The sequence below is a fragment of the Narcine bancroftii genome, chromosome 11 (genome assembly GCF_036971445.1).
Source record: "Narcine bancroftii isolate sNarBan1 chromosome 11, sNarBan1.hap1, whole genome shotgun sequence".
In the NCBI taxonomy this organism is placed as follows: Eukaryota; Metazoa; Chordata; class Chondrichthyes; order Torpediniformes; family Narcinidae; genus Narcine; species Narcine bancroftii.
The window spans coordinates 79,307,932-79,320,419 of record NC_091479.1 but is presented as its reverse complement, the minus strand read 5'-3'; the positions used below and the strand labels follow the sequence as shown (position 1 = coordinate 79,320,419).

Sequence of the window (12,488 nt, the reverse complement as noted above, 5' to 3'; positions counted from 1 at the left end):
GAAAAGAAAGTCAAAGATATTGATGGCAGAATATGATTCCCTTGCTGTCCAATCAGATCTCCGAGTTGATTGAACGGGTGCCCCGGCATAACTAGTAGAGCCATCACCTCACAGTTCCAGAGATAGGATTGATCTTGACCTTAGGAGCTGCCTTTATGGAGTTTGTATATTCTCTCTGAACCATATAGGCTTCTCCCAGTTTTTGCCACATCCCTATTGTGTAGGCTTGTGGTTGAATCCATGGGACATTGATGTAGGACAATAACACAGGATTATGTAGAGTTGTTGTAAATGGGCATGGAATGATTGGAGCAGACTCAGTGGCCAAGGGGTCTGTTTCTGTGGTGTAAGACATTGCTGGTTGGAAATGTTGGTTTGGCTGTCAGTAAACTCAACTGTTGATACCACAAATTACTGAATGATAAACATTTTAGCCTCAATATAAAATAGGAAAAACTCTGTTTCTAATGGCTTTATGCAGATAGAATAAATGTGTTTTAAAGATTATTGTTAGCCAGCCATAGTGCTGTTTCTTTCAATGGATATTTATGGGAGTGTTCACCTGAGCTGCATTAAGTTTACAGGAACAATTCAGATGGTTGACTAATATTGGAAGAAATGTCCTGGAAACAAAAATAAGTCATGATGAGGAAACATTGTTTTTTGGGCTATGGAAGTAAAGAAAGGGCATCAATGTCTAATGCAAGACAGAATGGGTCCATCCACACAATCTTGTACCATTGCCCAAATAAGACTACAGAATTCCCTATTCTTATTCTATGTTGACACGGTTGGTGTAGCCTTTACAATGCCAGCGATCGAGACCAGACCAGGGTTTGAATCCCATAATGTCTGAAAGGAGTTTGCAATTTCTCCCCATGTCTGCGTGGGTTTTTTACAGGGGCTCTGGTTTCCTCCCACCATTCAAATTGTACTGGGGGGTGTAGGTTAATGGAGTGTAAATTGGGTGGCATGGACTTGAAATGGCCTGTAACCGGTGCTGTATGTCTAAATTTAAATCTAAAAGTGACTCTGTAATGATGCTGTATAGATGTTGTGGGAGTATCTGCCTCCATCACCTCTTCATTCCAGGTCCATTTAAAATCCCCTACCCCTCATCTTAGACAAGGAAAAAGATTTTTTTTTAGTATCTACCCTATTCCCTCTGTAATTTTATACACTTATCAGAGCCCCCCCCCCCCCCCGCCCCACCCAGCCTCCTTAAATCCAGGCAAAAGAAACCCAGTCAGGCCTTTCCTTGCCAGTAGTCAATCTGACAAAGGCAGGCAGTTTGACCCTTGGGCCAGATTGATACAGCCTCAACTGTTCTAATTAATGTAATGTATGATTGTTGCTAAAATATGTGTTTATCAAATCAAAATCAGTGTGCAACTGAGCTTCTGATGCTACCATGCTAACCATAACTAGCATCAATCGCTGTGGAAGAATAGTTGTCTTTGCATTGTCTTATGAGTACAATATTTGCGACATCTCCCTGGTCGACCGTGTGTATATTGCAGTGAAACCTCCCTCAGCAATCAAAACAATCCAAATAAAATCAGCCCATGGAGGAGAAAATAAATCCTTTAGTCATACTTTGTGTTCAATAATAGCAAGAATGTTAGGAAAAGAATCGCTTCAGATGCTATCTCCAGTGCAACATTAAGTTTATTCAGGTCTGGATCACCATGAATAATTTCTAAACAGACAACCCTGGGATTAGTTTTGTCTTACACTTACAACAATGCACACAGAAGCAAATCACACCACTGAATTCATTCCAGCTCTCAGGAGAGCAGTTCTATCGGTCCCATTTCACTGCTCTTTATTCACCTGAAGCTTGCAAACTCAGAGACACATGTCCATAAACTTCCCACTGATCATTTTGTCATTAATCTTTCTTCTTTGGCTTGGCTTCACGGACGAAGATTATCCAAAAGTCCACGTCAGCTGCAGGCTCGTTTGTGGCTGACAAGTCCGATGCGGGACAGGCAGACACGGTTGCAGCGGTTGCAGGGGAAAATTGGTTGGTTGGGGTTGGGTGTTGGGTTTTTCCTCCTTTGCCTTTTGTCAGTGAGGTGGGCTCTGCGATCTTCTTCAAAGGAGGTTGCTGCCCGCCAAACTGTGAGGCGCCAAGATGCACGGTTTGAGGCGTTATCAGCCCACTGGCGGTGGTCAATGTGGCAGGCACCAAGAGATTTCTTTAGGCAGTCCTTGTACCTTTTCTTTGGTGCACCTCTGTCACGGTGGCCAGTGGAGAGCTCGCCATATAACACGATCTTGGGAAGGCGATGGTCCTCCATTCTGGAGACGTGACCCATCCAGCGCAGCTGGATCTTCAGCAGCGTGGACTCGATGCTGTCGACCTCTGCCATCTCGAGTACTTCGACGTTAGGGATGAAAGCGCTCCAATGGATGTTGAGGATGGAGCGGAGACAACGCTGGTGGAAGCGTTCTAGGAGCCGTAGGTGGTGCCGGTAGAGGACCCATGATTCGGAGCCGAACAGGAGTGTGGGTATATTAATCTATAGCGTCCCTAATGTAGTGTGCCAACTAACTCTTGCTGACTAGGTGATGAGTGACCATTCTAATGTGGTCAAGCAACCTGCCTGATTTGATTCACAGCCAGGTAATGGTCTAGTTGAGTTAAAATGATCATGAGTGTACCTGGGATCCGATCTCTAAGGAGCTACTGTTCCCTGTTGGTGGGAGATTTGTTTTTGTAATGATACATGGGCTGCTGCCATAACCTCTCAATGACCCGCTGTGGATTCACACTGTTGACGCTGATCAATCTGGAGACTGCCTCCTGTGACCTGACCGAGTAACTAGCGGCCAACAGTCCCATCCTGATGCAGGTGTGGGTCTCCTGTCCTGTCAGCAGACCAGCAATTATTCCAGCAGTCAGGCTGTAAAGAAAAACACAGGAAATTTAAGCAAAATTTTCCAAAACGAATGTGGCAATTTCAAGAAAGTAATTGATCTGTATGATAACAGCAGCCTGCACACCTGGAGAATGACTGCTGGCTGGAATGAAGAATAGAGATTTTTTAAAGTCTAATCTACCTCCTGCATGTGTAAATTTACAAAGTCCTGCACACTAAGAAATGCACAATAGTCCTGCTAACAAATGAGATACAGCCAATATGGCAGGGGGTTGAGAATCCAGGCAGAAAGACAGAGGGAAGCAATGCAGAGACAAAAGCAAATGTTAGAAAAGAGAAAAGCAAGAGTGGAGTACAGAAAAATCAAATGCAAAAGGCACAAACATTACTAGATTCTAAAAGGTCATTATTTAAATGCCCATTGTTTTTGTCATGAGGTCAGTGAATTTGTGGCACTATTTAGTACCAAGGGATAACCATTACTGAAGTGTGGTTGGAGGGTGGATATGAGAAGGTGTGGGAACGATTGACAATTCTCCTCTCCACTAGTGGCCAGCCTGATTAGTACAGTGAAGAGATTAAATTCAAGATTCTCCCCAAATAGAGCTCTGCTATCTTAACAGCTGAGAGAAATACCAGTAATGTTAGATTATACTCCTCTTGAAATGATGAACTATACTGGTCACAGGGAGGAAACCATATTTCTCAATATACTTCCACCACCTGCTTGATAAGAAACCTACATCTCTTACAAATGGCATTGACTGGATCAAACCTGACTAAAACAAGCTGACCAACGTGACTGGCCTGAACTGAAGCATTTCTCTTCCTTTCCTCAATGTAACAACCGCTTGAAGCTTTGTTCATCATCTTGGATCCTGACAAGTGTTCCCATTGTCATGTACACAGGTCAGGTGAAGATTGTGAAGATCTCCTACCTGTCACCAGCGCCAGAAACATTCAATACTTCTTTTGGTCTGACACCAATGGCTGGGTAGTGGACAGCACAAAGCCCACCAGGTGACACCTGGGAGAGAACAAAATAGATCAATACAATGATTCTCATTATCGGGGATTAACCATGGTATGGAACAACGGGGCAAGTGCAATGATTTTGAAAGGGTGTATTAGCCAGCTCTCAGGATGTCACTGGGAGAAGCTGATCAAAGTTGGAAGTAAACTGGGGGAATGCCCCATTCATTCTCACCTGTCTCATCAGTCCCATTCCCAGCATTCCCTTGCATCTTGCAGTGCAACAAACTGGCATTCTTTGAAAGGGAGAATTATTGAGCTATAAGCCTGCCTGAGTAAGTATTTACCTGCTGGAGAAACAAGAACCCAGAGAGGCTGGGACTTGGAGTGAGTTGGGAGACAAAGTGAGAGAGGAACCATAGCGAGTAAAACCTGAAGTGCGAGAGAAACCCAGGGACAAGGGGAACACAAGATGAGTGAGAAACCAAATATGAATTAGAATCCAGAGTGAGAAGCTGAATAGGGATTGAAGGGGAGGAGGGACCCAGAGTGCGGAGAGACCTAGAGGTTGCACAGAATCAGAGTATGGAGGGGCCCAGAGCGTGGAGGGACCCAGAGCCTGTGAGAGTTTTGAGAAGCTGTAGGCTTGTCATTCACTGGTGACTGACCTGAGAGGCTTTCCTTGGCTGAAGAGAAATTGTGCCATCTTCACTTCTGCCACACAAGAGCACACCTTGTTGACCCAGGGTGACAATCACACACTGCAAGTATTTTAACAATGGCTGTGACATTCCCAGTGCAACATCAATGACTTCATGCATCACTGAGGGCAGCTCTACAATTAAGGAAAACTGGGTGATAACCTTATAAGGATCAAGTTGAATTTACGATTAGCAGGATTGGCAAATGTCGCACATCATATGGCAGTCAACTTTATCACCTCAAACCAATGAAGCCATGTCATTAGCTTTGTTTCCTGTCTCCTGTCCAAGCAACCTGGTCTACATTCAGATGCACATGCTGCTTTAAGGCAAACTAAGTCAGCAGAAACGTGAGGCTGTCTCCTGATTCAGAAGGAGAATCACAATCACAATTTATTGTCACGAAATTCATTGTTTTGCGGTAAATTAAAGGTGAAAATATTTCTATAAACTAAAAAAAGTGCAAGAGAAGAGAAAGTGAGGTAGTGTTTGTGGTTCATTGTCCATTCAGAAATTTGTCGGCAGAGGGGAAGAACCTATTTTTGTACTGCTTGGGTGACTAAAGGCTCTGCAACTCCTTCCTGATGATAGCAGTGTAAGAGGGCATGGCCAAGGTGGTGAGGGTCCTTTTTTAGTAGATATCCTTGATGGAGTAAAAACTCATGAACATGATGGCGCTGGTGGAGTTCACAATTCTCTATCTTTTCCTGTCCTGCGCATTGGCACCTCCATAACAGACAGTGATGCAACCTGTCAGAATGCTCTCCATGATCCACAAGAGCCTTTCATTACACACCAAATCTCCTTAACTCCTCACAAAGTATAGCCGCTGGAAAGCCTTCTGTGATGGCATCGACATGGAGGCCCCAGGACAGATCTTCAGAGATGTTGACACACAGGGATTTGAAGTTCTTAACCCTTTCCCTGCCTATTGCTGACCACTTGATGAGGACTGGTTTGTGTTTCCCTGATTTCCCCCTCCTGAAGTCCACCATCAGTTCCTTAATTTTGATAATGTTGAGTGCAAGGCTGTTGTAGTGCAATCACTTAACTAGCAGATCTATCTCACTTCTGTATGCTTCCTCATTGCTGACTGTGATTTTGCCAATGACTATGGTCTCACTGGCATTTGAATCGTACCTAGTCACACAGTCATGGGTATATAATGAGTAGAGCATTAGGCTAAGCGTGCATCCTTGAGGTGCACCTGCGTTGATTATAAGTGGAGACATTTTTTCCAATTCATACTGACTGGTCTTCTGATGAGGAAGTCACGGATCCAGGAGCAGAAGGGGGTGCAGAGCATTTTACCAGTACTGAGGGTATGATGGTGGGGCGGTTTGGTGAGAGGCAGGCCTCCCCAACTGCGCCTCATTCAATTTGATCGGGGGGCCGTGCTCATTGAACAAAGGCTCAGCGTGGAGCCTGATCAAAGGCCCAGCGCTCCCCTCAAAGCAAGTGATTGTACCATCAGAGTGGATTACAAACACAGCCATTGTGCTTCTTGTGGTGGGGGCAGTCGTAGTCGGCCTTCTCATGAGGGAAGTGAGTGGCGGCGGCTCTGGAAATCACGGGCCGCCCGAGGGAAGGTGGTCAGCATAGCTGCGGGCCAACCTCCTGAACAGCCACAGCACCTCTGCGGGCTTCTTGAAGTTCGGTGAGTAGTTTGAGTGGTTTGTATTCCGGTGACAAAAATGTCACCTTTGCACATAGGTGATTCTTGAGGAAATATTTGGGGGGTAAAAAAAGGGGTCCTATATGCCATCAAATACGATAATTTTTTAAAAATGTCATTTATAGCAATTTTGGACCTGTAATGCTGCCGCAGTACAATGAATTTCGTGACATATTTTAATGACCATAAATTCTGACTGATAAACCTTTCATTAAAATGCACTCACACAGCACTGTTCCCAAAGGAATGGAACATTTTGCACAGGACCTAGATGGTGCAGTTTCTGACAGTGCAACAGTTTATTTTTTGCACTACCAGTTAATTCTACCCCAGCCTCAGGAAAAAGGAATCTCAGGGTTGTATGTGATGCCATGCATGTACTCTGACAATAAATCTGAATCTGATCAGTCCTCACATACAAAATTTTCCTCACACACTCTGTGAATTCCTGATCACAACAGAGTTGCGGTTGTAGTGGAGAATGCAAACTGCGGGGTGGGGGGGGGGGGGGGGGGGGGGGGGGAACATCCCTACAGTAAACAAGAAAACCACATCTCACTTCTGACCAAATACAAAACAAAGTGACATTAATCCAGTTTGAAAAATGTCTCAAAATACAAGTTAGAAAGGACTACCTGCTGGGACTGGCAACCCGAGTGCCTGGTTCATTGCCCGCAGCTCCATCAGATTAGGTGACGTGTATGCTAGGGCTTTCCAACTATCTGTCACAAATGGTTTGCAAGCACTGGTGAGGTCTGTAGGTTCAAATAACACTGAAAACAAGCCAAAAGATAAAGAATGTGATCAGGTTTCCTTGACTTTTTCACCAATGCACCAATGACATTTTAAATGGTGCTCCTGTTACAAACAAACCTTTAAGTACAGAAGCATAAATCAACATTGTTGATTCTTCAGCCCTGTCTTTTAGAAGCAGTGGGGTTGAGTTCCTTGCATTCTGCACCCCTTTGCAATGTACAAAACACCCTCAAATCAGTATTTACAAGGCAGTGGTACTGTATTTCACTTGAGAGCACAGCTGTTTTATTTGTAACTGGATCATTAGCTCTTCCCCAAGGGAGGCAGTTTGCTGTGGAATGCAGTTTATCTGTCTGATGCAGTCCATTACCTGGAATGCTGTGTTCTTTCGCAACACTGCAGACATAATTGATTGTTGATATGTGGATATTCCCATCCAGACACACAAATGAGGCCACTCGGATTTGCTCCTCAAACCTGGAAACCTAACAAAAAATACAAGCAGTTTGGATGTACAGAAAGAATTGTATTGAAGGAGACATGAGAGATGGGAAAGGGAAAAGAGGATTGAAATCTCACATAAATCACCATACTTAGTTCTGAGTACTGAGTGTATCTAGGGGCAGGCAAAAATATAAACCCATTAATCTTGATTTTTAACCTAAGTCGAACTAGGTGACTCGGGCCAGACACCTTGCTTGCTTTCTGCTTAATTGAACAGATTTAGTTGGACAAAATTGAGCAAGAGGCAGACTGGGACCTTCAACTTCAATACCACACCATGTACTTATACAAAATCATTCACTTAGTTTCATTCTCCTTCCAAAACAGCTGAAGAGTCAGTTTGGAATGTGGAAATGCACTGTGAATCATGAGCTTGGTTTCCCTTACATACTGCGTTGTTATCTGCGAATGGATATCCATATCTCCAAGGCCCAGGCTTAGCTCTCCTGTAGGCGCAATTACTGCACAGTACACCGCTGTGCTGTGCTCTGGAAATATTGCGACAGCACTGGTATCCTAGAAAAAGGGAGAACACTTATTTACTAATTGCAAACGGACAGCACTGTACAAAATGTAGCTGGCAACGCAATTTTCTTTACGAGTTCAGATATATAAAGTTGGTGATGGTCCTCTGCAGCAAAATTCAACTGCACATTGCCCAACAAATGGGTTTTCACAAACTCCACCACAGTGGGTCTCAGATAGACGTTCATCCAGGACTGTATCTTGGGTATGGCAGGCATGGCATGTGCCCTGAGCGCCACTTGAAGGGGTGCATCACTAAGCGCCAGTGCACCCCTGCTGCCATGCCCATCAGTGCTGCCACCTGTCAGCACTGCTGCCACCCCCATCAGAGCTGCAACCCCCCCCCATCAGTGCCACCACTACCCCCCAGTGCCACTGCCACTCCCTGCCACCCTCCTTCCTCGTTTGCTCTCAACATACAACGCCAAATACACCAAGGCCAGGTCTTGCAAAATCTAGTCACTGTTTATTTTGACGGATTGACCACCCGTGTCATTTTGCGTAGATTTGCCCATGCGTCCATCTGTGACTCATGATGAGGATCCCCTGGGTGAAGTGAGGTGAAGGAGTGGCAGATAAGGTTGTAGCCTCAGTTGGTGGTGAAAGGTTGGGGTGGGAGCTCAGTCAGCTTCATTTGAATGAGGGGAATTGGTGTTGTATGTACCCAATGATGGGCTACATCATATGTACACATTACAGAGTTGGGGTAATGTATTAGCGTAGATAGAGGATTGATTAACCAATAGAAGACAGACAGCTGGGATAAATACATATTTCTCTAGCAGGTGATCGATGGTGTTCTTGCCACAGGCATTGTTGCTGGGACCACAACTTTCCACAATATATATATAAATGATCACAAGTTCCACTGAAAGTTGCTGAGATAAGTACATTGAAGAAAAAGAGAGGATTATGGCTTGTAAGGTTGGGTAGGATTGGATGAACGTGGAATAGGTTTATAAAACATCATTCCCGAAGGGTCCATATTGTGCTGTACTATTCTAAGTTCTATGAATGTACTAAGTTTGCTGATGACACTATATTGAGTGGGAAACTGTGAAGAGAGCACGGAGCTAGTACACGGAAATGCTGAAGGAACACAGCAGGCCATGCAGCGTCCATTGGAGGTAACGTCAAAGTACAGGTGATTAATCTTTTATCTGAAATCCTTGGGACCAGACACTTTTTGGATTATGTAATTTTTTGGATAATGGAATAATATTAAAATGGCGGTATTTTAAAGTAATTGTAGAGGGGGAGGGGTCACGGTGGTGTTGGATAAGGGGGAGTGGTAAATGAAGTGAGATAAAGATAGACCATTCTGTCTCACTGCTACACTCGCCTGCTGTTGCCGCTTGCTCGCCCAAGTCGCGCTGGCACTCTCTCTCCCTGCTTGCTTGTCTGAGTCTCGCTGCCAGTCTCTCCCCACTCACTCACCCACCCTCCCTAGATGCGCTGCCGCTCTTTCCCTGCTCACTCGCCCAAGTCATGCTGTTGCTCTCTCCCCACTCCCCCAAGCTGTGCTGCCAGACTCTCCCCGCCCGACCCAGCCGCACTCTGCCTGCCCGACCGAGCCATGCTGCCACTCTCTCCCTCCTCGCTCGCCCGAGTCACGCTGCTGCTCTCTCCCCGCTCGCTTGCCCGAGTCGTACTGGCACTCTTTCACCGAGCCGCTTCCTTTGTCAAATACCCTTTCAGCAGGGGTTGCTGAAGTTTTGCAGAACAATCCCTGTATTTTTAAGTAAAACGTACAGTAAAACTTCAAACTTAAACTGGCTCAATCTAAGCTAAACACCTGAAAATATATTGTACATGCAGTAAAAAAAAATGCTCTGTTTTCAGAATTACGTAAAAAGGGATAAGACCTACATAAGGAAAAAGCAGGCAGGCATGCATCTGAATAAGATTGGAGAAAGGGGGGAGCATGGGAAAGGCAGTTCAGACTAACAGACAAAAAGTATTAATTGGGTACGATCAGAGGAAAGGTGAGAATTGATTTTGACTCTGAAAGGCACAGAGGAAAAAGGAAAGAGCAAGAGAGAGAGAGAGAGGGAGAGAACTAGGGGAAAGAAGACAGGGGAGAAAGATGGAGGGGGAGGGGGAGGGGTGTTTTAATGGAAACCAGAGATTGATATTAATGCTATCTGGTTGGAGGGTGCCCAGATGGAAGATGAGGTGTTACTCCTTTAATGTGCGGGTGGCCTCAGTCTGGCAGTGCATGAGACCCTGGACAGACTTGTCAGCAAGGGAATGGGATAGGGAATTGAAATGGGAGTTTCATGCTATTGCGGTGGACAGAACCAAGGTGCTCAACAAAATGATATTCCAGCCTCTCCAATATAGTGGAGACCACAACAGGATCATCAGATGCTGTAGAAAAGACTGTTTGGAGCCCTGAATAGTGGTGAAGGGGGAAGGTGTGGGTGCAAGTGGAGCATCTCCTTCCACCCAGCTGCAATTGGATGCACTGCTCACAGATGAAGTCCCTTTCAACTTCATCTGTGAGCAGTGCATCCAACTGCAGCTTTTTACTAACTATGTCAGGGAATGGGAGCTGGAGTTGGATGAACTCTGGATCATTCAGGAGGCTGTGGGAGTGATACATAGATGCAATCACACCTAAGAGGCAGGAGGAAGGTTTCTGGGTGGCAGTCAGAAGAGGGAAAGGGAATAGACAGTCCATGCAGGATGCCCCTGTGGCCGTTCCCCTCAATAACACCATGGCGGTCAGGTCTCAGGTACAGAGTCTTGTCCTGTGGCTAAAAGGGGAATGGAGAAGAGATGAGCTGTAGTAATGGGGGATTCAATAGTTAGGAGAACAGATAAGAGGTTCTGTGGAAAAGATCGTGAGATCGAAGAGGCTATGTACCCTCCTGGGTGCCATGGTTCAGATTGTCTCAGACCCACCTTTGAAAATCTTTTCAGTCCTTCAGTTGAAGGCGCTTCTGCAATTTTGGGAAGAGTTGGACCTAACAATGCTGAGACATTTCCTAATTGTGCAGCTGTGTGACTTGGATTGGAGTCTGCACTTGATTCTGCTCTCCCCTTCTTGGTGATAGGTGTAAGGTAAGTAACAGGAGGACATTTTGTGGATGGCACCCAATGTAATCATAAACCCCTTAAATACGCTCCATTGCTGAGACTACCTTCCTAGGTAGATCAAAGATAGGTAAGTCTAGAAACCCTCCCCCCCATCCACCTTGCAATTCTTTCATCTAGTGCTCGAAAGGCAGAGACAACCCGCCTCTTACTTATGGTTGCATTGTGAATCACAACACTCCCAGACTGAGCTTTCATGCTACCTGGTGGTGGGGTCTATTCTGGCACCTCCCCTTGTTCTCATCTGGGACTCAAGCAAAGCAGGAGGTGGAGAAAGACTCCTTTACAAAAATGCAATTTTCCATTCTATAGGCATCACACAACAGTAAAATTATTTTATTCATTTATACATAATGCTTATTTTGAGCTAAACATTTATATTAATGGACTACCATGTGACTGGAAAAGCGTCGAATTGTGTCTCCATTGGAATCCGTTCCGACAGCAGAGATGAAGAGTGGATTCAAGCCCAGGCGGCTGAGACAATCTAAAGAAAAGATAAACATGTGCATCCTGGTAAGTGTTGTGCAGTAAATCTTCCTTGCTCACATACTAAACATAGTTGGTGAATTACAATAATTGCCAAGGTTTACGATGAAACTTAAGGGGATTTGTCAATTTATTGTACAAGCAAATGCACTGAATTGACTATTTTGCATGGCAAAATGGGTATACATCACAGTCAAAATCAAGTCAAAGTTCAAATTTATTGTCAGAGTACATACATCACATACAACCCAGAGATTCTTTATCCTGTGGCCCAGGCAGAATGTCTACTTATTGGTAACTGTAAATTATACTCAAGAAGAAAGATAAGTATATAAAAGAGAAATATAAACAAAGAAACATATGTAAACAAACTGACAGTGCAATACAGAAACAAATATTCAGTAATAAATAATGTACAAAGTAAGAGTCCTTAAATGAGTCCCTGATTGAGTTTGTTGTTTTAGGAGTCTGACGGTTGTAGAGCTCGTCGAAAGAATCAAAGACTTGTTGATCCAAACAAAGACTTTTATTAGCAAAAGACAGGAGCTCTTCACAGGTGGCCGACCAGTCCGGAATGATCCGACCTGGCTAGGGACACAACCCTTTAAGGCCCAGACAATAGGCGTGGCTTAGCTCTCAGCCAATCGCTGTAAGCACAGTCTAGATACAGTAACTATATACACTATGTACATTGGTGATAGATCTGTACTATCACAATGTTGGAGGGGTAGCAGCTGTTCCTGTACCTCGCAGTGGGAATCTTGTGACACTTTTACCTCTTTCCTGATGGCAGCAGTGAGAACAGAGCATGTCCTGGGTGGAATAGATCCTTGATGATTGTTGCTGCTCTCCAACGGCAACATTCCAGGTAAATGTTCTCAA

The 12,488-nt window shown here is 44.7% G+C and overlaps 1 protein-coding gene across 4 annotated transcripts in view; it reads right to left on the bottom strand.

Annotated features, from left to right (window-relative positions):
- Nucleotides 1-2,324: 2,324 nt before the first annotated feature.
- LOC138745975 (uncharacterized) overlaps nucleotides 2,325-12,488 on the bottom strand; it is a 49,734-nt gene continuing 39,570 nt past the window's right edge. For all 4 annotated transcript variants that reach the window (XM_069903602.1, XM_069903605.1, XM_069903604.1 and 1 more), the window contains 7 exons: nucleotides 11,510-11,604; nucleotides 7,881-8,009; nucleotides 7,360-7,474; nucleotides 6,869-7,006; nucleotides 4,526-4,692; nucleotides 3,824-3,912; nucleotides 2,325-2,909 (listed from right to left, as the gene is read on the bottom strand). In XM_069903602.1, the coding sequence (XP_069759703.1) occupies nucleotides 2,690-2,909; nucleotides 3,824-3,912; nucleotides 4,526-4,692; nucleotides 6,869-7,006; nucleotides 7,360-7,474; nucleotides 7,881-8,009; nucleotides 11,510-11,604 (953 nt within the window). In that variant the 3' untranslated portion in view covers nucleotides 2,325-2,689. The remainder of the gene's footprint in view (nucleotides 2,910-3,823; nucleotides 3,913-4,525; nucleotides 4,693-6,868; nucleotides 7,007-7,359; nucleotides 7,475-7,880; nucleotides 8,010-11,509; nucleotides 11,605-12,488) is intronic.